The following is a 27,676-nucleotide window of genomic DNA, read 5'->3' on the forward strand; positions in this document are numbered from 1 at the left end:
ACATTAGCTTCTCAAATATTTATCAAGGATTTAACCATAATGAATGAAAACCATTTGATGTAAAACTGAGATATCATATATACAATTATTTGTAGTAATCTTTACCTTAAAATCTGCATGTGCTGTAGAAAACTGGTAAAAATGAATTTCTATCCAGCTACATTTAAAATCTATAAAATTTATCAATCTCTGCTTCATCCTCTGTCTTCATGCCATCAAAATAAAACTGATGATTATATACTGGGGAGAAGCATGGAGGAAAGGCATCTGACCACTGATATTTTCCTTCAACTCAATGCACAATCCAGAAATCACCAAATAACACCATCAAGCTGCCATTTAGGAGCAAAGTAAGAAAGTTATAGATAAAGCAAATCCACGGTTCATTTTGAGTCATATATGTGCAAAGGCAACATAGTCTAATTCACCCATTATGAAGGTTTTTAAATGAAAATCTTCTCATCCACACTGTTTTTACTGTCTGCGCCAGTCTCTGACCATATTCACACACAGACATGTCTGCATTCCCCCCAGGAGAGCGACAGACAGTGCTGCACATAATCTGAATGACAATCATCTGTTTCTTCCTGCAACGCAGAGTCTTTTCTGGGTAGTTGTACAAAACACGGTAAACTTTTACATTTGCTGTCCTTAGGGCTATAATTTCTTGAATTCTACTTTTCTATTTCTATTCTGCACCCACCGTTACAGACCCAGAGACGTTATCCTAGAACTCTCTTGGGCAGAGAACACAGGTGTACAGGGACTGGGGGAGATGAGAGAGGTGAACATCTATAGCAGTCTTGCCCAGGAGAGCTGATGAACCACCCAAACAGGGTCGACTTCTGCCTTTAGCTCTCTGCTTTGACCCACTCACCCACCCAAACCTCCATCCAAAATAATTTCCAGAGGAAGTTACTACTGTTTTCCAAGCCCTCCTGTTTGCTCTTGAGCACACAACAATAAGTAACACAGACAAGTCCCTCTTCCAACGTTCACGTCCAAGCGGACAAGGCAAATAATTTATAGAGGTAACTGAGCATGACTTATTCTAAGAACAAGAATCTTCGCTGGTTCTCAGAACTCAAAGGCGGTCTAGGTGATTAGAGTACAGTGGGCTGGTGGGGCTGCCCAGTGATGGCCACGTGTCCATCCGTGCATAGGTCCGCTCCCAGGATGTGGACTGTTGCGTAGGCAATAGAAGGATGGAGGGAGTGCAGACTCTGAGTCGACTCCATGTGCATGGACTGCTCTGTGATGGGCTGTCGGCAGCCAGTGTACTGCAGGGTCTTTGGTGGCGGAGGACAGTGGGGCTCCTGGTGTCCCAGGCAAAGCCCACAGACTGCCCATGGATTGTGCAGGTGTCCACTTCCCATCACCTGATTCTCGCTCTCACCTGCCAGACGCTGGCAAAGGTCCTGTAACGCATTCCAGTGTGCAGACAGCTATTTCGTAGAGCCAAAACCCTGGCTTTAATGTTTATTTCTGTATGACTCCTCTGCTGGAACTAGTGGCAGGCAAGACAAAAGCATGTAGACAACACCCTAGGGGTCAGAACTTTTGCACTCGGGAGGCGACAGAGCCAGAGGAATTGAGGGCTGACAGATTCTCCTCTCTCCTGGGAAGAAACCTTTTGTTTCCACAGCACCAGCTCTAACAACAAACCCAAGAGATCTCAAGTCCACATGGGAATCACTGGCTTCCTTCTCAAGGCCCAGCTGAATCTCCCACTGCTTGCTAAGGCTCTCCGAACGTAACTTTTTTACCACAGCCCTGTCTTCATAAAGGCACCTGTGTTTCTCACTTGTCGTACTTTCTGAAACTGGTGCGTTTCTCTCTTGTCTGATTCATGCCCCAGTTCCTGTCCTCCTGCCTCTTCCATAAAGAGATGAACTGTGGGAGCCCACGGTATCCTGCCTGATTTGTTTTTGTTTTTCTCCACTTTCCTTGTTTGCTTTAAAGTGCTAATAAAATTCTATTTAAAGTAAAAACCTAATGGGGTGGTATTCTATTTCCAATTATCCATGGACTCTCTATGTCCTAAAGAGTTACTGATTTTATTCCTCTATTCATCCATTTAAACTAGAATTTTTCCCCAAAAGAAATTTTACAAGGAGACCCTACCAATAAAAGGAGGAATAATTTAGAGCTGCTCAATTAAAGCACAGGATGTGCTCCAAGCCCTGCCATCATCCTCAGCTTTTCCTCACAGAAAGCTCGAGCCCCACTTTGGGAATATGGCACCCTCCAGTTTGGAATCTCGCCAATGGAACCAGGTCCATGCTCATAGGACTAGCATGAAAGGCCTCTGAATGACCTTGGATCTTCCATCCTTCCACAGCAAATGATTTCCTATCCCCAAATCCTCCAGCCCTTTTACACATCCATGCCTGGACTCCTACTATTCCCCACTTCCAATCCTTCCTCTCAAACTTATCCTTGAAGATGCATCTCTACACCTGCCTTCCAAGACTTTCAAGATTCCAAATTGTAGCTTTGATCTTTTCCATCTCTTTATTCTCAAACAATTTTCCTGTGCCTAATAAAAACTTATTTCATCGGGTGATTTAAAATAAGTCTTTCCTTTCTCTGCTAATAGATTATAGACTTCCCAACTGTGTGGCTGCAGAAACAGTAGTTTTCCAAAGTATGCTGGTGGAAAGAGTCAACAGTTTACAAAGATAATTATTGAATGAAGAAATTTTTCCAGGATTTTTCTTGCACTTGTCTTTCACCAAAAAAAAAAAAGGGGGGGGGAAACAATTTACTCGAATGTTCACATTATTTCTTTAAAACTTTAGTATGCTAAGGCATAAATAATAAAAATGAAGCAATGCTATGGAGATGTGAGAGATACTGACAGAGTTTCTCTTTTTTTCATGGTGATATAAAATATTATAATTAATTCTTATTTCTTCTTCCATTCCCATAGCTATGAATTTTTAAAGGTTTAAATATCATATTGATGTATCATTTGTCACAATAAAAACCCAGGGGGTTTAAGAGATTGCTTAAGATTTGAAAATACAACAATAACAATTCTTATGGTTAAATGAAAACAATCAAGCATGACTGACTAAACTCTTCTATCAAACTCTAAAATCTCCCAGTGTTTGCAGATCTATTAATAGCCTTTTATCGTAAATTTACTATTATCTGAAATAGTTTCCAGTGAAGCCAAAGCAAAGCAGATAGCTTATGTTATAAATTCCTTTAGAAGGGTTAAATTTCAAATTTACATGCATTTAAGTGGGGAGAAAATAAAAGAGATAAAATGCATAAATCTCACGTGCTTTATTTTCTATAGAAAATGTCAAATACAGGCTGTCATTTCTACAGCATGTCAGTTATCTGCAAAGCACTAGGAACCCTTCTCTGTCTGTCCTCACTTCATGTCTCCTAGATAATTTCCTATGGATCATTTTGTTCATTTTCCATTCACTCTAGTTCACCAAACCTCTGGGAATTGGCAGAATGTGCCACCATGTCTATCTGGTCCAGGAGAATGTATGCCTTTCCTCTACCTAGATGCCTCCTCTACAGAGGAGACTGTATTGAACGATTAAGTGTATGTGGATATATATGCCGTGGTCTGAATGTTTGCATTCACCTAAAACTCATGTTGAATCTCTGAGGCCCAAGGTGATTGTTTTAGGAGGCAGGCCTTTGACATGTGAGCAGGTCATGAGGGCTGAGTCTTGCTTTTATAAAAGCGGCCCCACAGAGCGTCCTTGCCCCTTGCCCCATGAAATGACAGAGCCCTCTGCAGCCTAGAACATGGGCCTCACAGCAACTCCATCATGCTATCCTTCCAACTTTGACTCCCATCATCCAGAACTGTGAGAAATAAATTTCTGTTGCTTATTAGCCACCTACTCTATGGTATTTTGTTATAGCAGCTTGCATGGGTTAAGACAGAGTACCTATGGTTATATGGGATTGTAAGTTTAAATTAAATCAAACTTAAACTTTACCGAACTGTATATAAAGAGAAAAGCCTATTAGGAAAGTTAATAATGCTAGTGACCTGGTGTGATTCCAGAAGAATTCTGGTGAATGTTGAGTGCATCCTGGTCCTGGAGGAGGGGGGCATTTGGGCAATGAAATATGCAGGGACACAGAAGGGGCTAACCACTGCATGCACGGGTTTGCTTGAGGGGAAGAAGAGGGCAAGAGTGAACAGGTGAGTCTGCCTACATTGTCTGCTGGACAGAGGAGAAAACAACCTTGGCCAGATACTAAAGTATTTAAACAAAGGAAGTTACCCTGTTAAATCAAGAGTACATGGAGAGTATTACTGTCCTCTCTTCAGAAGAATCCAATTCACAATCAAAATTACAGATCTCAGATGGGTCAGGGTAAGTCTCTCCCACTTGCATACTTCCATTTTCTTTACCAGATCAGGAGTCTAGTTAATTGGACAACTGTTGTGTATTTTCCTATGATGAATCAGGTGCTTTCATCACAGAGTTTAAATCACAATCAGAGACCTCAACTTTTCAATCTTTCCAGCTCTGCCTGAAAAGTCTCGAGACTCGAGAAACCCCATGTTAGCTGTTGCTCAACTGAGCCACCCCAAATGAGAATGTAAACGAGAGAGGAGCTTATATGTGCTCCACTCCTAAATTCCGTCTTTAACTTTAGTCCAAAATAAAAAAAAATATTAAATTTGCACAGTGGCACCCAATAAAGTCATGTGTTCGCATATCAGGTAAATATTCCAATACAATTATTTATATGATTATCCTGCTGCAAGTTTTGGATTAAATGATTTAATAAATATTTTGATTGATGTTCAGTTATGCATGGATAACAACTAAGTACTTTAAGGGCTAGGTGTTTATCAGACTTCGTGTCCTTGTTGTAATTATTGCCTATAAAGAACCTTACAAATATAGTAAATATTTTTGTGTACTATTTATGATATTCTCAGATTTTACAAAAGTTTAATGAGTTCAGTAGCTAGCATCCTTCTGATACTGTTTATTAATCACATGGGTAAATTCTGTGTATTTTTTTTCATTATTAGAGTTCCAATTACAAAAATAAAACGTGGTAATAAAAATAAACATAAAACAAAAAAACCATAGAGACAGAAGTTGGAAGTCTCTGTTCCCCCTCCCTACAGCCTGCCAGTCTCCCCAGATGAGAGCATTGGGGTTACAGTTTTAGAACGTCTGTTTTCAGTCACTTAGGTGCATATCCTGTTAACGTGTCTATAATTACACACATGTATATGCTTACATATACAACATGCATTAGCCTGTGACAGCTATCTCTTTCCTCCAAAAAGAGTGTATCATTTCAACCTCCTAACAATAGGGTAGAATGAACAGGCAGCTCCGTAATCCCACAACGATGTAGAAGTTGAACTTTCTACTTTTTTGCAAATCTAACAGGTGGAGAAATTACCGTGTTTTATTTGCATTTTCCTGATTCTGCATTGAAGTGCACATATTTTTTTTTTTGCACGTATTTTAAAGTGTTTATGGGCCTGTTGTCTCCTTCTGTGAACAGCCTGTGTACGTGTTTTCCCCATGGGTCTAGTGTCACGTGTGTCACTGTTTTCTTTCCATCCATTTGTATGATAACATGATTTAGAATCACACACATTACCTGGACAGAGCAATTATTTTCTATAGTCTGACCCTTTTCTTTTACCTTTTTTTTTAAATAGAACTTTTAATTTATATATAGTGAAATCTGTCAATATTTTTCATTAGTTGTATTTAGATATCATGTTGACCAACATCATTTACGAAATAAGTCATCCCTCCTCAAGGACTTGGAATAATTTCAACAAATTAAGTTCCTATACAGGCAGAGATTTGTTACTAGAATGCCTTTACTGTATTACTAATCTGAGTATTTTTGCACTGAGTTCATATTATTTTAATTAAAGGTGATTTTGGGGATGCTTTGATCCCAGAGAGAGTCCTTTCTTATCATTCTTAAAAATATATATTTCCACTTGGATGTTCTACTCTTTCAGGTCAGTTTTGAACATGTTTATAAATTTCTATTAAAAATCCAAATTATTTTTAGACTTTATTGAAATTAAAACTGTAGAAAATTTGTATATTTAAATTTCATCCCTATCATCTAGAAATGTACTAAGTATTCCCACTTATTAGGATATTCTTTTGTATCCTACCGTTAAGTTCTAAATTCTTTTAAGATAAGCCTTAAAAAAAAAAGATAAGCCTTCATATCTCCCATTAGATATGCTCCGGAAAGTTTTAGTGTATATAGATATTATACTTCTAATATGTTGTATCCTTTGTGGAAATCCACTGATTTACGTTTTTCCTGAATGCAGTCTTCTACTAGTACTTACTGCCAAATGTGACTGTCTTCTCTTTATAATATTTATAATTTATACCATTTTCTTAAATTATTGCATGAGTTAGGATCTTCTGGATAACATAAAGCAACATTTCCGATACTGAGAAAGTTGTTCTGTTCTTGACTTTCATGGACTTTTTATAATAGTTTGCTATTAAGTGTAATGCTTTCTATTGATAAATTCACTTATTTTATGGTTCTCTGTAAGCCATGCATACAACCACATTATAACATTGTTGAAAAATGTTATGGGGAAAATATGTTGTTTTTTTCATAGAAACAATGTTATGATGTGGTTATATTCATGGCCAAAGGCCAAATCCCTTACTTTGTTTGCAGATGATCAAAGCAACATACTTGTGTATCTGATTATTGTGACTATACACTTCATAGCATCAAGTTGAGCAATACAGTATGATCATTAACATTATTATTTGTTTTGAGACTTCCAAGAGCAGATCTGTGCAGGGCAGGAGGAGTGGTTGGTACAACCAAGAAACCACTTGGGTATCTGCTGAGAGAATACTTCCCAGTCCTCCCGGGGAAAGTGGTCCCCCAGAGGTGGGAGCTCAGAAGGAAGAGTGCTGACCCCAGATGATTGCTGGACGCTTGGACCTGGTCTGGAGGAAAGCCAGGTCTGACGATGTACAACATACATACTCACTCCCCTGTTTCACATGCTATTTTCAACAAATGCCACGTGGAAGAGTACGTGGTAACTAAGCTCTGTAAGTTTCAGTGTTTGGGGACAAAGTTGAAGGCCGGCCCGTAATTGTTTATGTTGCATTCTAAACAAATGCTCTACCTCATAGGAGACATGGGCCAGGTAAACTTCAAGCGTTAAACGGAAACACTTCTTAAGGTGTACAACTTTTCATGCCATACTGCCCCGTAGAAGACCACACCTACCACCCAAACAATTTAAATGTTTCCACATCTCCACATTTCTTTCTGATTTCCTGCTTCGTTGACCTCCACCTACCATCACAGCTGGGCAACGCATGGTTCCACTGGTGGTTCCTCTCACAGATCAGGGGCTCGTCATCACTCAGTGTATATCCTGGATCGCAGCTGAACGTCACTGTGGATCTGATACCAAAATTACTGCCGTGCCGATGCCCATTCACAGGGATCCCGGGGTCGAGGCAGGAGTCCGACTCCAGGGTCACACCTGCACGCACAGAAAAAAATGCATTGCATATGGAACTCTGCTGGTTTCTAGAAAAAAAAGTTTGTTCCATACACATATAAAATATTCTGAGACATTATCAGACCTGGAAAGGTATTCAAGTGAATCCAATAATCCTTAAATGTAAAAAAAAAATACATTTTCTTATATTTGACCCTGTTTTTCTGTGTAGAGAGATACGTTGTTAACTATTTACTAGATGACATGTAAGTAGCACAACCCTGAATGATCCCTTGATGTCTGAATTTTACTTCTCTTCATTTGAAAACCAGGGAACTGTACTAAATGAAGTCTGTATCATCCTGTTTTCTAACTCTGGCCCTCCCCTTCCCCTTCTTATTATAGTTTATGTTCCAGTTAGATTCTGGCAGTCGTCATACTTCAACTTTCATAGACATGCACACAGGCACCCAAGTCCATACACATATAATGCAAATTAAAACCACACTGGGTTTGATTTTCTAAAATTGCATTCCATACATCCGTGCATTTTTCAAATTTGCACTTAAGTCAGCCACTTTCGAGATGGCTACAATTAGCCCATGCTAAAAGATGCTAAAAAGTAAAATGCTATAAAAAGTCAAGTGATTATGATTATGTCATTATAAGAGTTTCTTTTCTCTGTCTCTGAGATTTCTCTTTATTTTTAGAATATATATTTGAACCGATAAGGAAAATGGGAGTAAGGGAAGATGTCACTGTGATGGTTTTGCATTCAAAGAAATAAAAAAGACTTTGCTATAGCTATATACAACTCTCTCAACAAGACTTAGAACATAACAATTATGACTTGGGCTATTAGTCCAAAATCTGAAGTCATTACAATATTCAGACTGCTTAGTCCCCCGCCAATGATCTTTGGAATAACATTTCCAATCATTGCATAAATTTTACCAAAGTTGGAGTGATGCACCTGACCTTACAGCCTCTCTCATTAAATCAAATACATGATATACAACTAAGGGGTGACTTTTTAAAAATAAACAATAAGTGATAATATTTCTTCATTAACATAGCAAAATGTGATTCCATAGGCACCAGATCACAAGGAGGACAGCTGAGCCACCACTGAAAAAATGGGTAGCAAGGGATGTGCTTTCCAGGAGAAGTCTAGCTCCTAAGAGGTCGCCTGCAAACCCTTGGAATTTCTTGAGTGTTGGGGGTGTCTTTATTGTTCATGGTGTGCTCCTGGGCCAACAGGACTTGAGGCTACCCGACAAGGAAGGGGCAGCTGAGCCGGAGTTCAACCACGTGGCCCATGATTCAATTAATGATGCCTCTGTAATGACACACCAACAAAATCTTTGGACGTGGATACTCCAGTGAGCTCCCCAGATTGGCAGGACTGTGCATATTGTCACATATCGTGGCTGGGAGGAGGTGACACCATTCATGACTCCATGGGGAGAAGACAAGCAGAAACTGCAGGTAGGAACCCCCTTTCCAGATAACACCTTACGTGTCTCCTCCTCTGCCTGGTCTAATTTGGATCCTTTCCTGTAATGAATGTGACTGTGAGTATAACAGCTTTCAGTAGGTGCTAAATTCTTATATCAAATTATCAGAACTGAGGGTCATTTAGGGAACACCCTGAACTTGCGGTTGGTTCAGAACTGGCAAAATAAGCAAATCTTGCCCTTTGCAAATCTGTGTGCTTAACCTCAGAGTTTGGTTACAATGGGTAAAAAATGGAAGATGATCATAGTGAAGATTTCCAAAGGAAAAAAATAAAACAATGAAGAGAAAAAGCAAAGTAAAAAAAAAAAATATATATATATATATGTATATAGCACCATTTTTCCCAAGAACTTTTTCTTAAACATTCTCACTAATTTCCTGAAAACTAAGATGTGCCTACTGCCTAAACAGCAGGATGTAACTGTCATGACTTCTTGCAAAGTATGGCAGCAAATGCATGCATACTTTCCTTTCCTGCATGAGATACGGTTCTGCCAAAAGCAAGGTGGGTATCATTTGTCCCCAAACCCATTACCCACTCTGCTCCTCTCTCTTTTTCTCTCTCTCTCTCCCACTACACACACATTCATATTCTAAGGTAATGTTTATGACCTCTTCCATAACACCTCAGAGATTATATGTAGTATATGCCCCATATAAAATGGGTACATGATACTGGCTGATAGATTAACACAAGAATTCCCTCAAAAGAAGCTTTGCCTAAGAAATGGAGTGGTCCCCAGATCCCTGACAAACCAGTTAACTATATTATTTCACCTTGTCCAATGGTTTCCAATGATCACTGAACTCACTGTAGCAAACAGAATTAATAGAAATTGTTATTTTAGATGTTGTGAGAACAATATATTAATGAATAATATTCATAATAATACTGATAAATTGTAAGTAAACTTTTTCCCACATAAAATTTGTAAGGAAAAAAAGAGAAAAACATCAGAGGAAACCAAAGCATACAAATGTAAACACAGAATTCCTTACATGTAAAACTGAACTAAAAAAATAAATCTATGTTGAAGTCATAACATTATTCCAACATTCATTCATTCATTCATTCATTCATTCATTCATTCATTTTTACAAAATAATGGACAGAAATATTAGGTTGTAAAATGTGCAGTTATTGTACTCCTTTGCATTAAAATATATTTGAATGGATAGTACATGTGAGGATAACTGTTGAGCGGTAGGATTATAATAGATTTGATGACCAATTCACCCGAAACACACCATATGCAGGGATTTTAAAACAAGATGGCAGCAGGGAGAACGCAGGGCAAAGTAGGTGACATGGCTCACTAGGATCAGACCGTTAAAATGAACTAAATGTCCTGTGAGGACAGGTGGCCAATTTACTTTGAAGGAAAAGTACAAAGTACTTTGAAGGAAGAGTGTTTCAAAGCATTGTTTCGGGCATTTTCCCCTTCTTGTGTCGAGCCCTCACGATACAAAGAAGAACTGGCATCAGCGGATTTTGTTGAAGCTTTGAATACGTGCCAGTTCTGTCCCAACTGTTCTTTCCTTGGAACTTAATGTGACTACGCATTTTTGACACAGGTGATACAAATCCACTCCTTGTCCTTTGGCCTGTCAAATACGTGATTGAATAAATTTGCTCTCCGTGAATAAAAGAAGTTGATGATTTTGAAGCCACCCATGTGCAGATTATATTAATGTACATTTGACAGAAGTAAAGTTCTGCTTAACTACGTGTTTTAATACAAGTTCTAGTCCCAGGAAGGGGATGGAAATTCTGAATATCTTTTATCTCCCAAGGGTGGCCACTTTCCACAGCCTTCGAAAGGGTTTGAAATAGCAGTTACAGTCCCATTTTACAGAGGAGGAAATAAGCCAAGAAATTGAGTAAACTGGTCATGTTAAATTGTTCACTAAGATTCACAGCTCAGCCTTAGCCTGCTTTCTCCCGCCTGCTTTCTCACGTGTGTGTGCGCGCCCACGGCCACAGCGTGGCTGATTTTCCAACTGCATGGCATCTACAGCCATTATGTCTTGACCGGTTTTTCTGTTTGATCTCAAGAAATGGCATTAAATCTCAGAAACTAATCTGCATGTGCTCACATACACACATCCCAGAAACCATACTTCTTTGTCTCACAATTTTTTAAAATTGCACCATGTATGAATTGCACAGCAGGATATAGACAATTACATGCAGTGACTCTTGCCTATTTCTTGAAATGTTTTTAAAAGATACCTTTGAAAACATTTCCCAAAACATGCTCTAAAATTAAATGGAAGACATCCATATACTTGAGACATCCATTTATGTTCAAGTTCCCTACAAAGTTGTGGTTTTTTTTAAAGTGGTGGTTCAAAGCACTACAAACAGAGCGAGTAAGCAATTATTCTGGGGGGATAATACAATGACTATTATATAAAGGAACTGCATCACATTCCTTACGAAGAGTAAAGTAATAAAAGGGCAAACAGTAATTGGACACTGTATCTATAAGATCGAGGATTTAAGACTCAGCACGCAGATGAGAACTACAATTCTAGGTATGCTCTGAGGAAAACCTTGACAAAATGACTTCGGCCCTTCAGCCTCGCAATTCAAAAAGAGTCGAAAGTAATGCTGTTTATAGCAGCTCCCATTACCTTATAGCAACACTGCAGAAGGAAGTCAGTCTTGAAGAGAGTGCGGCTATTTCTGCAATGCTTTATGTTTGTAAAGTAGATTTTCATGTGCCCGTTTGGGCATGAAGTGGTATCGTTGAAAGAATTTTTTTAAAGCAAGGAAAGTTTACAGTGTCAAACATTTATGACAAGGTATGAAAGGGGGATGGACCATGTTATTATTTTCAAATGGCATAAGGAATGTGATAATCATTTGGGTTATGGGCAACCCATTTTTTAAAGATTGTTTTCTAGTGCTTCCAATCTGAACAGATTTCTTCAAAGAATACTAGAAATGGTCAACATTTTAACGGGGTTGGTAATGTGTGTCTTTTTTTATGTTCTTCTCCTCTTCCCGTCTCTCTCTGCTTCTCTCTCTGCTCTTTACTCTTCTATTCCACAAGTGCCGCCCCGCACCTGCTCCCCGCCCGCCTGCCCGCAGACTCTCCCTCTACCTGGAACTCGTGAGTCAGGCCAGCACCTGCCCTGGCCTGCCTGGGCTGGATCAGGCACCCACTGCCACCTTCATGTCACCTCCTGGAGGACCTGACAAAAACCCAAGACTTCTGGCCTGCAGGCATGCTGAATCCCAGTAGCTGGAAGGTGAACTTAGGAGCCTGCGTTTTACCAGGATTCCCGGGTGAGTGCGAATGCACAGTAACATTTGAGGAAAACTGCCCCTTCAGCATGCTTTCTAGACAACGGTGACCCTCTGAGTTGGCGCCAGGGTCTTCCAGAAGTACTTAGGTCTCCATCCACCCGTGGCAGCAGCAACAAGGAACATCTGAGCTGGTATTCTGGCATCCACTCCGTTTTCAAGCCGGCAGGTAATGGTTACCCGTAAGGCCAGCCAACAAGCGCCGGCCTTTCCGGACTCATTTCTACAAGAATGCCGTATCCCGGACTCATTTCTACAAGAATGCCGTATCCCGGACTCATTTCTACAAGAACGCCGTATTCCGGACTCATTTCTACAAGAGCGCATTTCCTTGTTTCTCCTCAAATACAGAATAACTGATAAATGAATTGAGGTGATGACAAGTCAAGCTTCAGGGTGATGTCCTTCCAGGTAATATTTTCCTAATGTACTTTCGATACTTTCCTTCAGGGGAATTCATAAAAATGCTTGGGGCCTTCTGGAAGGACCACTAGGAGTTCCCAATGCAAAAGTCAGCACGAGTGTTTAGACCCGTGTCCCTCCTGAGAGGCTGGGCAGTTGGATGCTATGGGAACCTTACCCATCTTCACCACCAGTGACGGTTCTGCCCTCTTCTGTGACTGTCGTGTTAGCTCCCAGTTCTTCCTTTCAAGTAGGAGGGGGGAGGGATTCTAGGCCCCAAGGGATCAGAAATGTCTGACACCCCACAATTATCACTCTGCAAATGCAGATGCACCAGCTTAGTGATGGCTTTCATCTTCTTTGACTGATACCCTGAACAAAAAAAAGGCAAGGAGCGCTGTTGTCCGAGAGCTCACTCCAGGCTATGGACGCATGCTTTTCTAAGGCTCAGCTCTACTGTCACACATAGGAGAAATGAAAAGAATCCTGAAACGTCACATAGTCAACCATGTAAGATTAGAAAAATTATTGTTATAATTATCTGCATATGATATTCTATTAGTAAGGATGACAAGCTAAAAAGGAACTTGTGACCTGACTTTCTATCATTCTTTGAATCCCAGAAAGAATGAGGAAGAATAACCCATTTATTTAAACCAGTTAGGTGAGTAAATGCAATCAGTTTCTATGACCTGCATATAGGCTTTAGGACACATTTTTTTAAAGGATACTAGAAAAAATAGGCAAAATTATCTATGCCTACACAAATGAGGGAGAGGAAAGGGAAGAATGGGAAACTGTTCTAGTATTTTTTAGGACCGGAAAATATTTATTCTCTTAAGCATCAGCCAGCTGGGTGTTCAAAGGCCAAGGAGCTCCAGACTTAAGAAACCGGGGTGTGCTAGAGAGAGTACAGCCTTTTGGTCATCAGTGCTTAGGAGATTTGCAAATCTGGATGGTTGTAATGTGCACATATCTCTACTCCAAAGAAAAGTAATGACTTGAAGGGACGTTAAAAAGGAATGAAACATGAAACTCTCTGGTTCTTAAATTGTATATCAAGTTTAAAAAATACATTACTTTGAAATAAATGTTGCATGTATATGAAGTGAAACTAACTGAATTAAATTTGAAATTAATCATTAAATCATGAATAGTCAATTTTCTTGCTATCCAAACAAGTGTAATGTGACTTATTTTTTATCAATAAGTACACATTGACTTGGATATGAGCATATGCATGTATATGTTTGCATGTAATTCCATACATGAGCAAGGGAAACAGAGAAATATACATAACAGGTTATTAATCTGAGTTGTTGGGTGGGGTTTGCACAGAGGTTGACATGAGTAGCAAGGGGGTGATGTTTGGACAGGAAGGTGAGAAATAAAAATACAAAACTATGATTAAACATCCAACATGTTAGATATGACCCCATTCATGAGCATTTGTAAAATTATATGTGTGGGTTTATGTAAATATATATATTTATATGTTTTTAAATAACACTGAAACTTCATTTTGTTTGTTTTGGGATAAGACTGTGAAAAAGAACAACCATAAAAATCTTGAAAAATAGGATTTAATTCCTTTAAATCCTGTGTTAGCCTGCATTCATCCATCTTCTTCACTTTACTCCGAAAGTGAGGCATTTTCAAACACAGGGAATAATGTTTGTTTGCTTGTTTTTAAAGATTTAATTAATTTATTTATTTGAGAGAGAGCAAGAGAGCCTAAGCAGGGAGGAGGGGCAGGGGGAGAGGGAGAAGCAGGCTCCCTGCTGAGCAGGGCGGGACTCGATCCCAGGACCCTGAGATCATGACCTGAGCCAAAGGCAGACGCTTCACCCACTGAGCCACCCGGGATCCCTGGGTTTGTTTGTTTTAATTGGCTGGTGTTAAACTTGTATTCCCAGGGTGAACTCCCTCAGCTGTATTGCAGAACTACAACTGATAACATATTATTATAAAATGCTGTAATGACCTGACCTTCTAATTTCAGAAGCTAAGGTTATGACAAATTTGTATGTATGGAAATAGAAACGGGAGCATTTCACATTGGGCAAGATACCCTGCATGGTCTTATTTTAGTAACTGTTTTAATTGTTTCTAATAATCATTTTAATCCTTGTTCACACTTGCTCACAGCAATAGTCACGCATCATTTTGTAGGATTCAGCTGTGTTTTAACTCCTCTCCGGTCTGTGTTCCATGTTCTCTCCCCAGGGACATGTGCTCAAGTGAACGAACCAACAGATAAGAACCACGATGGCGGGGCGCCTGGGTGGCTCAGTCATTAAGCGTCTGCCTTCGGCTGAGGCCATGATCTCAGGGTCCTGGGATCGAGCCCCACATCGGACTCCCTGCTCGGAGGGAAGCCGGCTCCTCCATCTCCCACTCCCCCTGCTTGTGTTCCCTCTCTCGCTGTGTCTCTCTCTGTCAAATAAATAAATAAAAAATCTTAAAAAAAAAAAAAAAAGAACCACGATGGCCCTACCCACATTTTTCCAGTAAAGAATTCCCCTAAGCCACTGTTCAGGAGATATAATTGTAGCAACAGCCTCTCTGGCCAGGACCTCTATTTCTCATGGTAGAAGTTTACCATTACATCAAACGGTGAATGAACACACTATTTAATTATTTACTTTTATAATAAATGAATAAATATATTTTTTGGAGTTTTAAAGTAAAAACCCACAAGATGCTCTCTTATTAGTAAGAGAAAGTGCTTATGATGGCCAGTGCGGACAGAGGCAGTGAGGGTCAGGTGAGCGCTCGGCCCGGACGTGTGTCTGGACGCAGGCTAGTGGTGGCCGGTGCGCCCTCCGACTTACTCTCGTAGTGAATGAGGAAACCCACGCTGGAGCGGCTGTTGTCGGTGGTGAACAGCAAGTACATGAAATGCCCCGTGCTGATCAGGAACTGGGGAGCTTGCGTGCCGTGGTACTCTCCGATCAGTGGCGACGAGTTGGCTGGCCCGTCTCGGACCTCCAGAGTGTCATAGTTGACTTCCGTCTGAAATCTGTGGAGATTTGTATCCAGTCAGAAAAGCAAAGCTGCATTAACTTATATACATTCCCCAAATATCTTCATTCACTAATTGCACACCGCTGTATATCACTATAAATAAAAGATTTAGAATTTTACAAACTTAAAAAAACACCCAGGCGCATATGATATTGAAGCATCAGTTTTTCTAGAAGGAAAGGTACAGCCTAAACCCTTCCCTCTTACTGAATACTCAGTCACGTAACATCCCAAGCACAAAAGACTGCAGTCTTTAGCTCTAAAATAAAAATACTGTGAACCAGGTTAGTTTTTGGAGAGATGAAGAAAAGAAGGCAGGAAGGAAGGAAGGAAGGAAGCAAGGAAGCAAGGAAGGGAGGGAGGAAGGAAGGAAGGAAGGAAAAGAGAAGAAAGAAAGAAGAAAGAAAGAAAGAAAGAAAGAAAGAAAGAAAGAAAGAAAGAAAGAAAGAAAGAAAGAAAGAAAGAAAAAGAAAGAAAGAAAGAGAGGGAGAGGGAGGGAGGAAGGAAGAAAGAGAGAGAAAAAGAAAGAACACTAAACTAAAAAACATCGATTAGTGAACAATCATTATGCATTTTCGAACTGTGTTTCATGATCCCCTGTTGAGCTTGATTATGGATATCTTGAAATGTGCACATGAAAAGATATGATCTCCTAAAGGAAGAGAATAATTCAAAATACATGGCAATACTTCAAATAGTTTTCAGGAAAAAAAAAATCCCGTGCCTTTTTAAGCTGCATTAACTCTTTTCTGGACACTAGAAGAAGATTTAGCACATTGCTGCTTCAGAAACAAAAGGCTGCTTTAATGATTTGAACAGCTTCCAAAAAGTGCTTAACTTTTCTTTGAGAAGGACATTATGCTTCCAGAGAATCTGGCCTGATGTTATATTTATATACAGTCGCAGCCACTTGGGTCCTCTTTGAAGCAATGAAGACACCATTCCAGGCACTGAGATAATTTTCTAAATGGGCCCATCTCGTCCTCAAAGAGCTAACCCGGTTTCCAAGTGTCCGGCTGTGCTCTCAGGGAGCAGCTTACGCCTTGTGAGCCTCTGATTCACTCAGCGACTTTCAGACTAAGACTTCTGTGGAAGCTTGTATCATTATCCCCCCATCCTCTGCATCAAATAATGCTGATGGAGAAGAAGAGCGAGGGTGAGTGCAGGCTCTCCTGGCTTCATGGCATGGAACCACAACAAATGATGCTGAAAGCATCGGGCTCTGCCCTGGTTCTCACTGAATCACATATACTCCTCTTAGAGCAAATGGAGGACAATGATGCCCTATTTTTGCAACTAACTTAGGATGGCCCTGTGGCCCCGATATCCCATAGAGAACTGGAAACACTTGCCATTTCCCATGACTAGATCCAATGGGGTAGCCGCCTCTTTCACTTTTCTAAAATGTCCTCTAAAAACCCTGTGGTTTCTCAGTGGTCTGAATTTAAATTCAAGAGGTTTGGATAAAGCATGAAATAAATCTCATTTGAAAAATTTGTGCTACAGTCTTCACACCTTCTTTCTGGAACAACAGCTAGGACAGAGAGAGTGCCCTTCCCAAGCTGGGAGAGTCCCGGGTCGCCTTGGAGAGAGAACTCCAATCCTTTTCCATTATTTGGCAACCTGACGCACTTTGTATAGCAATAACATCAGTAGGGACTTTTAAATCCTATTTACAAACACATGCTTTTATTAGGATGTCAGCCCTCTGCTGGAGACATAAATCTTTAAAGAGTAGTGTAACAATCACAAATGCCCGAAAATATCAGAAATACTGGCTCTTGTAAATGGAATTCAGCAAAATATCACAGTTCCACAATCTTGCAAAGACAAGATGGAGAAAAATTATATGTCTCTTTGTTCAGGCAACTGAAAATAGAGTGCTAATAACTTGTACCAGACCGGGATGTAAAGTCACAATTTTTACTAAATGCTTTACATTTGATGTGATGCCAGGAATCAGGAAGTGCTTTGCTCTTCCCCCTCTCAATACCAGAAAGTAATGAAAATTAATAAGAAACCCAACTTAATTTACTGAATATTATAGAGTTAATTTTTTCTCAATGATTAAGTTTATATGCAAGGATCCATTCTCCAGCATAATGGATACATAAGCCAAAATTTTAATTTTCTTCTGAGAGATTATCCTACTGGAGATTATTATGTTACTAGACATAATAAAATGAACAATAATTTCAAATACAAATAATGCTAAATGATAATGCAATTCCCACTAAAGATCTTCCTGTATATATTATTATTAATAGAAAATTAGTGGAAAACAAACAAAATAATATAACAATGTTCATATGCCTTGAGACATTGTAATATCCTGAATATTAAAACCCAAACTCTTTTAGTCAAGAAGAAGTTCCTTGGGTGCCTGGGTGGTTCAGTTGGTTAAGCGACTGCCTTCGGCTCAGGTCATGATCCTGGAGTCCTGGGATCGAGTCCCGCATCGGGCTCCCTGCTCAGCAGGGAGTCTGCTTCTCCCTCTCCCGCTCCCCCCTCTTGTGCTCTTTCTCTCTCTCACTCTCTCTCTCAAATAAATAAATAAAATCTTAAAAAAAAAAAAAAGAAGAAGTTCCTTGTTAGAGAAAGCTTATGCTGCTCAGAGATTAAGCTTAAAACACCAAAAAATATGTCTCCTTCTATTTTAAGGCATATGCCTTTTTGAAGACATTTTTGATTGTTAATCATCAAAGTGATTTTATTGCAGAGACAAATGGAAACACACTTTATCATGGAGAATTCAAATAGCATGATTATTTTTTAAGATTATTGAATTCATTATCAAATAGCGAAACCAAACGGCATTCCAGTGATAGAACCACTCATGGATCACTAATTTGTCACACACTCTGGGTCCAGCTCTGCAATCACTAGGACATGACACCATTTTCCTGGGCTGTTCCAGAAAGCACCTAAGGGACCACACGGGCTTCCATTTGCAATCAGAGTGTCTTTTAGCCACGGGTCCAAAACCCAGAGTTGGAGATGACGGCCAGCAATTGTGAGCTCTGAGGAATGATGATCTGGGATATCCACTCTGTGACGCAAGCCTTTGGAGAGGACTTAGCTGCAGCCCCAGAGGGTAAAGTTCAAGAAGAACAAAACTTATCAAGCAAATGCCTATTTCTTTTTAAGTGAATTCCTTTGGGGGAACCAAAAAAGAACTGTCCTATTTCTAAGTCTCACGATCCATTTAAGTAAACACACTGGACATGCATGGGTCGTTAGGTCCAAATTAAGGAAGAGAAAGAACGTCTTTTTCTTACCTATCAAAAGTTATTTTGATAGAGTGTCCTGGTTTTGCTTCAATGATCCATTCACAATTTAAAGAATCTTTATAATATCCTGGCCATCCAGGAGGTAAAATGAGTCCACTGGAAGCAGTCAGGTGTCCACCACACGGGGCTGAAAGAGAGTTCAGGTGTCAGCAGATCCTACTGAATACCTGGGAATGCACCACAGCAGTGCCTATGACCACAGGAATGTGCTTCTGTCTTCACGGACTTTGTGTTTTCAAGTATTCACACTAAAGATATTCCCAAGAAAATGGCATTTATTGAAAGCAGAGCACATCTATCCCACATCCAAGTATTTATCCTCAACCCACAGCAAAGTTCCTATGACCTGTAAAGGTCAAGGTATAAGTGCGAGATGAATGACTCCCATGAACTGTCACATCCAATCGTCATAATGAATTCAGGAGTACATACCATTGATATCCATATTTCATATGTGTCTGTAATTCCACAAACATCTATTGATTAGCAAACAAAATTGCTTCACATCTGAACAGAAATACCCTGTGGTGTGTGTGTGTGTGTGTGTGTGCATGTGCAGATACTATATTTCAATGATGTGTGTTGTGCTTATTCAGCTTGGGTTGTGTTTATTTTATTAACATGACTTGCCACCCACATCATACTCAAATATTAGTGGATGTTAGGAAACAAAACAAAATTTCTAACTTCAATAAACATAGAATTAATCTGCATCAGTCCTTTTGAATGATCCATAATTATAAAGAAGAAAAGAAGTTTCAGGAAGGTATGTGCTTGGTGCTCAGGAAAAGGGGTTTTTGCATTTCTGTATAATCTACAGGAATTTTTAAATAATGACATATATTTAACATGTTTCTGTCCGGCCACATATTTTTTCAGATTTTTCTTCTCAAAGTTTTTTGCCATCTTTGTAATCAAATTTGTAAATCTATAGATAACAAATAAAACATAAAAATGTCCCGAGTTAAAAAAGTCATTTTTGAAAAAAATATGCCTTTTATGGAGAAATAGCCATAAAGCATTAAAATGCTGAAAAGTTGTACACAATTGCAACCAGGTTTTGATGCTGAAGAAAAACATCTAACAGAGAAATCTATAAAGGTAATCGTGGTGGCTTCATTTAGAATGGAATAGTAAAAGGAAAAAGTAAACATTTATGCAAAGTTTATGACTACATATTGGAATGTCTCAAACACATCTGAAATAATGTTCTGAGATTTTATTACTATGAGTAACTCTTTGCAATTAGAACATTACATTATGCAAAGCAGGATACAAAATTATAATAGAGCATATTCTAAATTTAATTTAAAAAATGGTTCCGAGTAAAGGGGAGGTAGAATTTCAAAAATATGTTAACGGTGGATAACATGGACCCCAGGTTGCTGTGCAGATCATGTTTTTCTTAATATAGTTTCTTTTCTAAATCAACTGTGCTAGGTGGGCATTATTTCTAGAGTTAGGTATAACAGGAAATCAGAGTCATTTTTATGACCTTGAGTTCTTGAAGAAAACTTTCATTACTTTATGTAATCATAATTTTAAAAACAACATATTTTTACTAATTAACATGAGGAATTTTTTCTAGTTAAGTTCTTCCATTCATATTTTTAGCCTTTATTCCTATGCTTCTCGACATGTTGTAGCAAATCCTTTTTAGAATATGACATAAGCAAAAATAAACAATTTTACTTATGTCGTGTTTTATTATCCAAGGATACCATATAAGAAAGACATATAGCAAATGTAGTTTTTTTTGTTGAGTTTGCTACATGAGACCTTTCTAAATCTGTGTGAACTGTTTTATTTTTACAAGCCTTACTTCCCATCTAAATACAAACCTGTACATTTCCCTCATTTCAGTAAAGCTTTTTAAAAATTTTGAGTTGTTCTATGTCACACATCACTATCATTTTATTAGTATCTTGTCTTTTACCTGTGACTTGACAACTTAGTTATGTTAGAATTTGTGTCACTTTATCCTGAGGAAATAGATGTTTTAATTTTTGTATCCTAGGTCAGCAGACTTAAACAACAAAATATATTAAATGATGAAGTCAAGTTTGCTGTATCAGCCGGCTTAGATTACATCATGGTGACGTAACAACTCCACAATGGTTCGAGCTGTGATGAGAGAGATTCATTTCTCACACAGGCTACATATCCAAGGGCTCCTTTCTTTTTCTTACTTTCTTTTTTTTTTTTTTTAGATTTCATTTTTAAATAATCTTTCCACCCAACATGGGGCTCAAGCCCACGACCCCAGAGATCCAAAGTCTCACACTCCACCCACTGAGCCAGCCAGGTGCCCCTAGGCGCTCCTTTCTTGAACTAGTCTTGCAGGAGGCAATCAAACATATATTCATACATTGAATATATCACTTCCATTCATTCTTAACTGGCCAGAATCTGGAACAGGTTTCATCAAATCCAAGGGGGACAAGAAACGCCCTCCTGCTTGGTGGAAATTCAGATTACCTGGGGGAAGGGCATCAAGGACGCTCCTATTCACAAGGGTGAAATAAGTGAATGAGGTCTTTAGAATGCAAACTCTTTGATTCATTGAGTATTTGCATTGATGAACTACCTGCTATTTTATTTCTAAAATAAGTCCATCTTGATTACATATATTTTTTCTATAGGTTTATTATTTATTTATTATTATTTTTAAGATTTTTGTTTATTTATTTGACAGAGAGACACAGTGAGAAAGGGACACAAGCAGGAGGAGTGGGAGAGGGAGAAGCAGGCTTCCCGCGGAGCAGGGAGCCCGATGCGGGGCTCGATCCCAGGACCCTGGGACCATGACTTGAGCCGAAGGCAGACGCTTAACGACTGAGCCACCCAGGCGCCCCATATAGCTTTATTTTTTAAATGTAATTATCTGGGTAGGGTGTGTTACACTTAACACTGGCTTTATAAAATGGTGTGCGGGAGTTAGCCCATTCTTGCATTACCTGTGACAGTGTTCCCCATGCTCAACTTCTCTGAACTTAGAAGATCGAGAACTTCCTCTTGCAGCTCTCTGGTGCTTGTGTCTTTCTCAGGGTCCAACCTTCAGACTTTTTTCAAATCTCTGTTTAGGTATTTTGTTTATACACATTTTGCACTTTTTATTTGAGTCACTGAGTAATTTATATTTTGCTAGGAAATCACCAATTTCACTGAACGTTAAAATTTGTTGCCATAGCGTTGACGATGTGCTCTTGTACACTTATCCCTCCAATTGTGTTTTTAGTGACAATGAGCTGCACTGAAATTTATGGGCAGGCTAGAGGCAGAACGAATAAGTAGAGATAAATCTTTCATACAGAGGACAAAAAATTTATACCCATGGTGTGCTGGCATCCAGTAAATTCTGCCAGAATAAGTAAACATGATTTTTAAGGAAATTGCTTTATTGTGAGCCTTTCACTCTTTATGTAAAGTTATTATTAGTGATAATAAAATTATTTTATTATTATATTGAATTATTATTTTTGTAACCACGGTTAGTTTTCTTCTATTTTGCTAAATACCTATAGTTGTCTTTTCTCCTAATTTTCACAGAAAATCACAGAAGCTTTGTCTACTTTATTGATATCAAAAAATTATTCACTCTTATATTATTCTAACATTTGATTTTTATTAATATTCTAATTTTTTTTCCCTAACTTGTTAACATTAGCAATAAGTTCCTTTACTTTTGGTCTTCCTGTTTGATACTGGGTCATTTGCCTCCTAGCATATAGACTTCCTTTCTCATGTTATCATAAGAGAAAGTGTTCCCATTGACAGGGTTTTTGGGTAGCATATGCCTTCAGGCTTGAGGCTTTATCTTTAGTGTATCTGTCTATGGTTCTATTGGTATCATATGTTTCCATTATAATTGGCATATGATCAGCACATGTGGCCTGGACCTTATGATCAATTATAGAATTGATTATAACAAGTAATACTTGAGAAAAACAAGAAATGTGTATATTCTCTAAGCAACTTGAGATTCCTTCTGTGTCTCTTCAATTAAATGTGCTTGTGTTACTAAATCTTTCATTTCCCATTTGATTTTTTCCAACTAGATCTACTTGGTTCTGAAAGGAACATTTCTACTTCTCTTCAGCAAGGACATCAATTGAGGTATCTACTTAGTTATATTATAAGAGTATCTATGTATACTCTCTGAGATTCACCAGGGCTCAATAATTGGGTTTCTCAGGATGAGTGAATTTAAAAAAAAAAAAAAAATCTCTTTCATCGTTAACTAGTCCTTTGTGTTAACAGTTTTCTGTGTTAACCCATAGCTGAGTTTTGATTGAACTTCTCTGAAGGTCTCTTCCAAATAGTGAGAGAATGGTCCATTCACATTTAATAGGATACTTTCTCCTGCTGTCTGACTTCATTTGAAACATCACCTGCCACTTCTTAGAGCCACTTCCTTCCCCTGACCGTGCGGACGAACCTACTTGCCCTGCACCTTGTAACACGTCTGCACACAGCATTTTACAGGTAAACATACCAAAGACAGGGAGAATCATGGCCAGGAGAGAGCAGAGACTAAAAAGTACTCTTTTTTTTTTTTTCCCCAACTTCTTTCTTATAAAATTACCCATGCCTCACAGCCGGTAATGATAGGCTTGGGGGGAGCAGTACCAGCAAATATGTACACATATGCACTGTCGTTGGTATCATTTGAGCACCCACGAGTGCAGGTTTACTTATTTACAAAGGATAATTACCTACCTATTTATTAATGCTAGATAAAATGTAGCATTTAAAAGCTATACATGTAAAATATGTGATAAAAACAGATAAGAATGGGGATCCTTCTAGTGTACTCTTGCCCTTCAGTTTGTCAATTTCCCACCCCCCTCCCCATGGTCCTCATCATCCACCAAACTTAGTACTTCATGAAAATGTGAAAGTGAGAACATCTTTATGGAGCTTTCACACAATCCTGATCCTTAGACGAAGAATGCTACCTTTGATAGTTGGGCTGAGTGATAGGGTTGTGAGGCATGAGCCCACTCCACCTCACTGCTCGTTAGCTGGCCAGAGAGTTTATTCTTCCACGTTTAGATTCTGGTTCTGCTTAGACTGCCTGCACGGGAACGTTCGGTTGATCATTCTCGAGAGAAGAGAATAACCTTCAACTCTTGGTTATATTTGACACATTCTTTTGAATTTATTGTAAAATAAACACCTACTGACTGAAGACAACTGAGAAAATAAAAAACAGTGGGAAAAAAATCACCCATCACTGTGACTAACATTTTGGTGTATACTCTCTTTTCAGGCTTTTAAAAATTATTATTATCATGAGATACTTAAATATTTATATGTTTAAAATGGCATGTTACAAGACAAGTGGTCATATTATCTGGTCTTTCACATGATAATGTATGATGAACATCTTTGATGTTACAGTATTTGTTTGTGGTGTGTGTATCCCAGTGTATGAATGTGTGATAATTTATTTAACTGATTCTCTGTTGTTTAAAACTGAATTGTTTGCACCTTTGGTTGTTATGTTTAATACTGCAAAAAAGCATTCTTGAAAAAAAATAATCTTTTCAGAACTGCTTGAATATGGCCTTACAACTGGAAATACAATTTATAGCTCAAAAAGTAAGAAAAAAATTTAAGACCTTTAATGTGAATTTACACTATGATGCCATAATTTTATACCCTCAATGGCATGGCCAGAAAATGTCAGTTATTCCTCAACCTTACCAATAATACATCTTATTAAGGTGTTCAAATCTTTGCCCATCTGGTGACAAAAATGGTACTTTACCTTTACATTAAAATTTGTATTTTCTTGCCCATTTGAAAAGACTACATACTATATGAGTGTAACTGTGTGACATTCTGGAAAAGACAAAGCTATAGAAATAGTAAAAAGATCAGTGGCTGCCAGGGGCTGGGTGTTGGGGAAAGGTGAACAGGTGGAGCACAGGATTTTTAGGGCAGTGGGACTACTCTGTGTGATACTGTAATGATGGATACATGCCATTATACATTTGTCCAAACCCACAGAACATACAGCGCCAAGAGTGACCTATAATGTAACTATGGACTCTGGCTGATAATGATGTGTCACTGTGGGTTTGTCAGTTGTAACTAATGAACCACCTGGTGGGGATGTTGTTCATAGTGGGGGAGGCTGTGCTTGTGAGGAGACAGGAGGTGTATGGGAAATCTCTATACCCTCCATTCAATTTTGCTGTGAACCTAAAACTGCTCTTTAAAAAAGTCTATCTAAAAAGTATTTCTTGGGGCGCCTGGGTGGCTCAGTTGGTTAAGCGTCTGCCTTTGGCTCAGGTCATGATCCCGGGGTCTTGGGATCGAGCCCCACGTCAGGCTCCCTGCTCCGCGGGAAGCCTGCTTCTCCCTCTCCCTCTGCCTGTAGCTCCCCCTGCTTGTGCTCGCTCTCTCTCTGTCAAATAAATAAATAAAATATTTTTAAAATGTATTTCTTGGTATTTACTGGAGATAAGTTTTTTTACAAAAGTTTTTCTTAGCTCAATTTGTATGGGCCTTTTGATAGGGTGTGAATATATATTCGAAGTAACTATTTTTCATCTGAGTAAACATGAGAGGTGATATGCTTCTTATTCTGCATCCGCCCCCCAGTTTTCTTACATAGTTAACCAGAGTAGAAATGTCAAGAAGAAAATTAGTGAGGCAGTATTTATATCAGCTACATTAAGGGCAATAAGACTGCATAGCTACTAAAAACTATGCCATTGTTATAGGCTGAATTATGTCCCTCCATATTTGTATTTGGATTTTTCATTCCAGCAGCTGAAGATGTGACCTTGTTCGGAAAGAGGGTCCTTTTAGATGGAATTAGTTGAAATGATTTATTAGCATGGCTCTGCTCTAATGTGACTGGTGTCGTGAGAAAGAGGGGAAATTTGGACACAGAGGTATTCTCACACAGAGAAAGTAGGGATGAGGCTTCTGCCAGCCGAGCAACTCCAGAGACACCAGCCACCCTCAGAAGCTGGCGGAGAACCAGAACAGATTCTCCATCTCAGCTCAGTGGGAACCAGCCCTGCTGACACCTACTCTTGGACTTCCAGCCTCCAGGACTGTGAGACACTCAATTTCTACTGTTTAAGCCTCTGGGTCTGTGGTGCTTTTGATAGTAGCCCTAGGAAACCAACATGGTGGTTTGTCCCTCTGTTTGTGATGTTCAATGCGCCATCTCAAAGGAAAATAACGCAAATGATGGGAGACCCTCACCTTCACAGCGAGGGACGGTGGAGCTCCAGACGACATTCCCATCCTGCAGAATGCAGGTGATGGACTCTGACCCCTGGGTTTTGACAAAGCCATCATCACAATGGAAAGAAACCGAACTCCCCAGTAGAAATCTGTCACCAAAACGTCGTCCATTTATGGGAATGCCAGGATCGTGGCACTCATTCTGACCAAATGCTAGAAGGAAAAAAAAAATTGAATAAAAATACTTGAATATTGGGGCGCCTGGGTGGCTCAGTCATTAAGCATCTGCCTTCGGCTCAGGTCATGATCCCAGGGTCCCGGGATCGAGTCCCGCATCGGGCTCCCTGCTCCGCGGGAAGCCTGCTTCTCCCTCTCTCACTCCCCCTGCTTGTGTTCCCTCTCTCGCTGTGTCTCTCTCTGTCAAATAAATAAATAAAATCTTTTAAAAAAAATACTTGAATATTAAGTATGTGTATTTAAAAAGAAAGAAAGCCTCCTAATAAAGCAATTTATTGTTCTAAATTTCAGTTATACATTTATAAATCAATAAATAAATGCATTAAACAAATAAGATATTGATATCTAGTAAGACAGAGAGAGAGAGAAAGAATAGATGGATAAATACATATAATTATCATCTATACCACATTTCACAGTTTGAAAGCACTTTTCATATGCACTAAGAAAAACTATAAATATGGCAGGTGCTGGAAGGGATTTTGGTTCAGACACATCTGGGTTAGAATCCTGGCTCTTGTGTTTTTTATCTGCCCTTGGGCAGATACTCTGATGATCTAATTAGAAATCCTAATTTACAGATGAAGAATATCAAGTCTATATCCCAGTATTACTGTAATATTAAATGAAATAATTACTGGCAAATCCTAATCACAGTGTCTAAGAGAAGTAGGCAGCCTGTAAAATAGGATTTATAACTCATCTTTAACATTACTACCTTATTTTATTCCCTTAACAATGCATTTAAGTAGATATTCTTTTTTTTTTTTTTTTAAAGATTTTATTTATTTATTTGAGAGAGAGAGCACATGAGAGGGGGGAGGGTCAGAGGGAGAAGCAGACTCCCTGCCGAGCAGGGAGCCCGATGCGGGACTCCATCCAGGGACTCCAGGATCATGACCTGAGCCGAAGGCAGTCACCCAACCGACTGAGCCACCCAGGCGCCCTTAAGTAGATATTCTTAAATACAATCTGGTTTGCAGATGAGGACCCTGAGACAAAGAAAATAGCCCTGTTATCAAAATTCACTGAGTATATACAAGTGCTGGTGTTCTAATCCATGGCTCCAGATCCCAAATGCCTCAATCCTTTTTACTACACTATTTTGTTGCATGGAGGCTGTGTGGATGGATGGATGGATGGATGGATGGATGGATGGATGGATGGATAGATGGATGGATGGATGGATGGATGGATGGATGGATG

The 27,676-nt window shown here is 39.1% G+C and overlaps 1 protein-coding gene across 1 annotated transcript in view; it reads right to left on the minus strand.

Moving 5' to 3' along the window:
• CSMD1 (CUB and Sushi multiple domains 1) overlaps positions 1 to 27,676 on the minus strand; it is a 347,261-nt gene that overhangs the window by 317,674 nt on the left and 1,911 nt on the right. Inside the window, exons 3-6 of the mRNA XM_081812881.1 lie at positions 26,252 to 26,446; positions 19,013 to 19,151; positions 15,542 to 15,729; positions 7,328 to 7,516 (exon numbers count right to left, since the gene is read on the minus strand). Of these exons, the coding sequence (XP_081669007.1) occupies positions 7,328 to 7,516; positions 15,542 to 15,729; positions 19,013 to 19,151; positions 26,252 to 26,446 (711 nt within the window). The remainder of the gene's footprint in view (positions 1 to 7,327; positions 7,517 to 15,541; positions 15,730 to 19,012; positions 19,152 to 26,251; positions 26,447 to 27,676) is intronic.

This window comes from Leptonychotes weddellii, chromosome 2 (assembly GCF_054177405.1).
Source record: "Leptonychotes weddellii isolate Sample4059 chromosome 2, ASM5417740v2, whole genome shotgun sequence".
Taxonomy (NCBI): domain Eukaryota; kingdom Metazoa; phylum Chordata; class Mammalia; order Carnivora; family Phocidae; genus Leptonychotes; species Leptonychotes weddellii.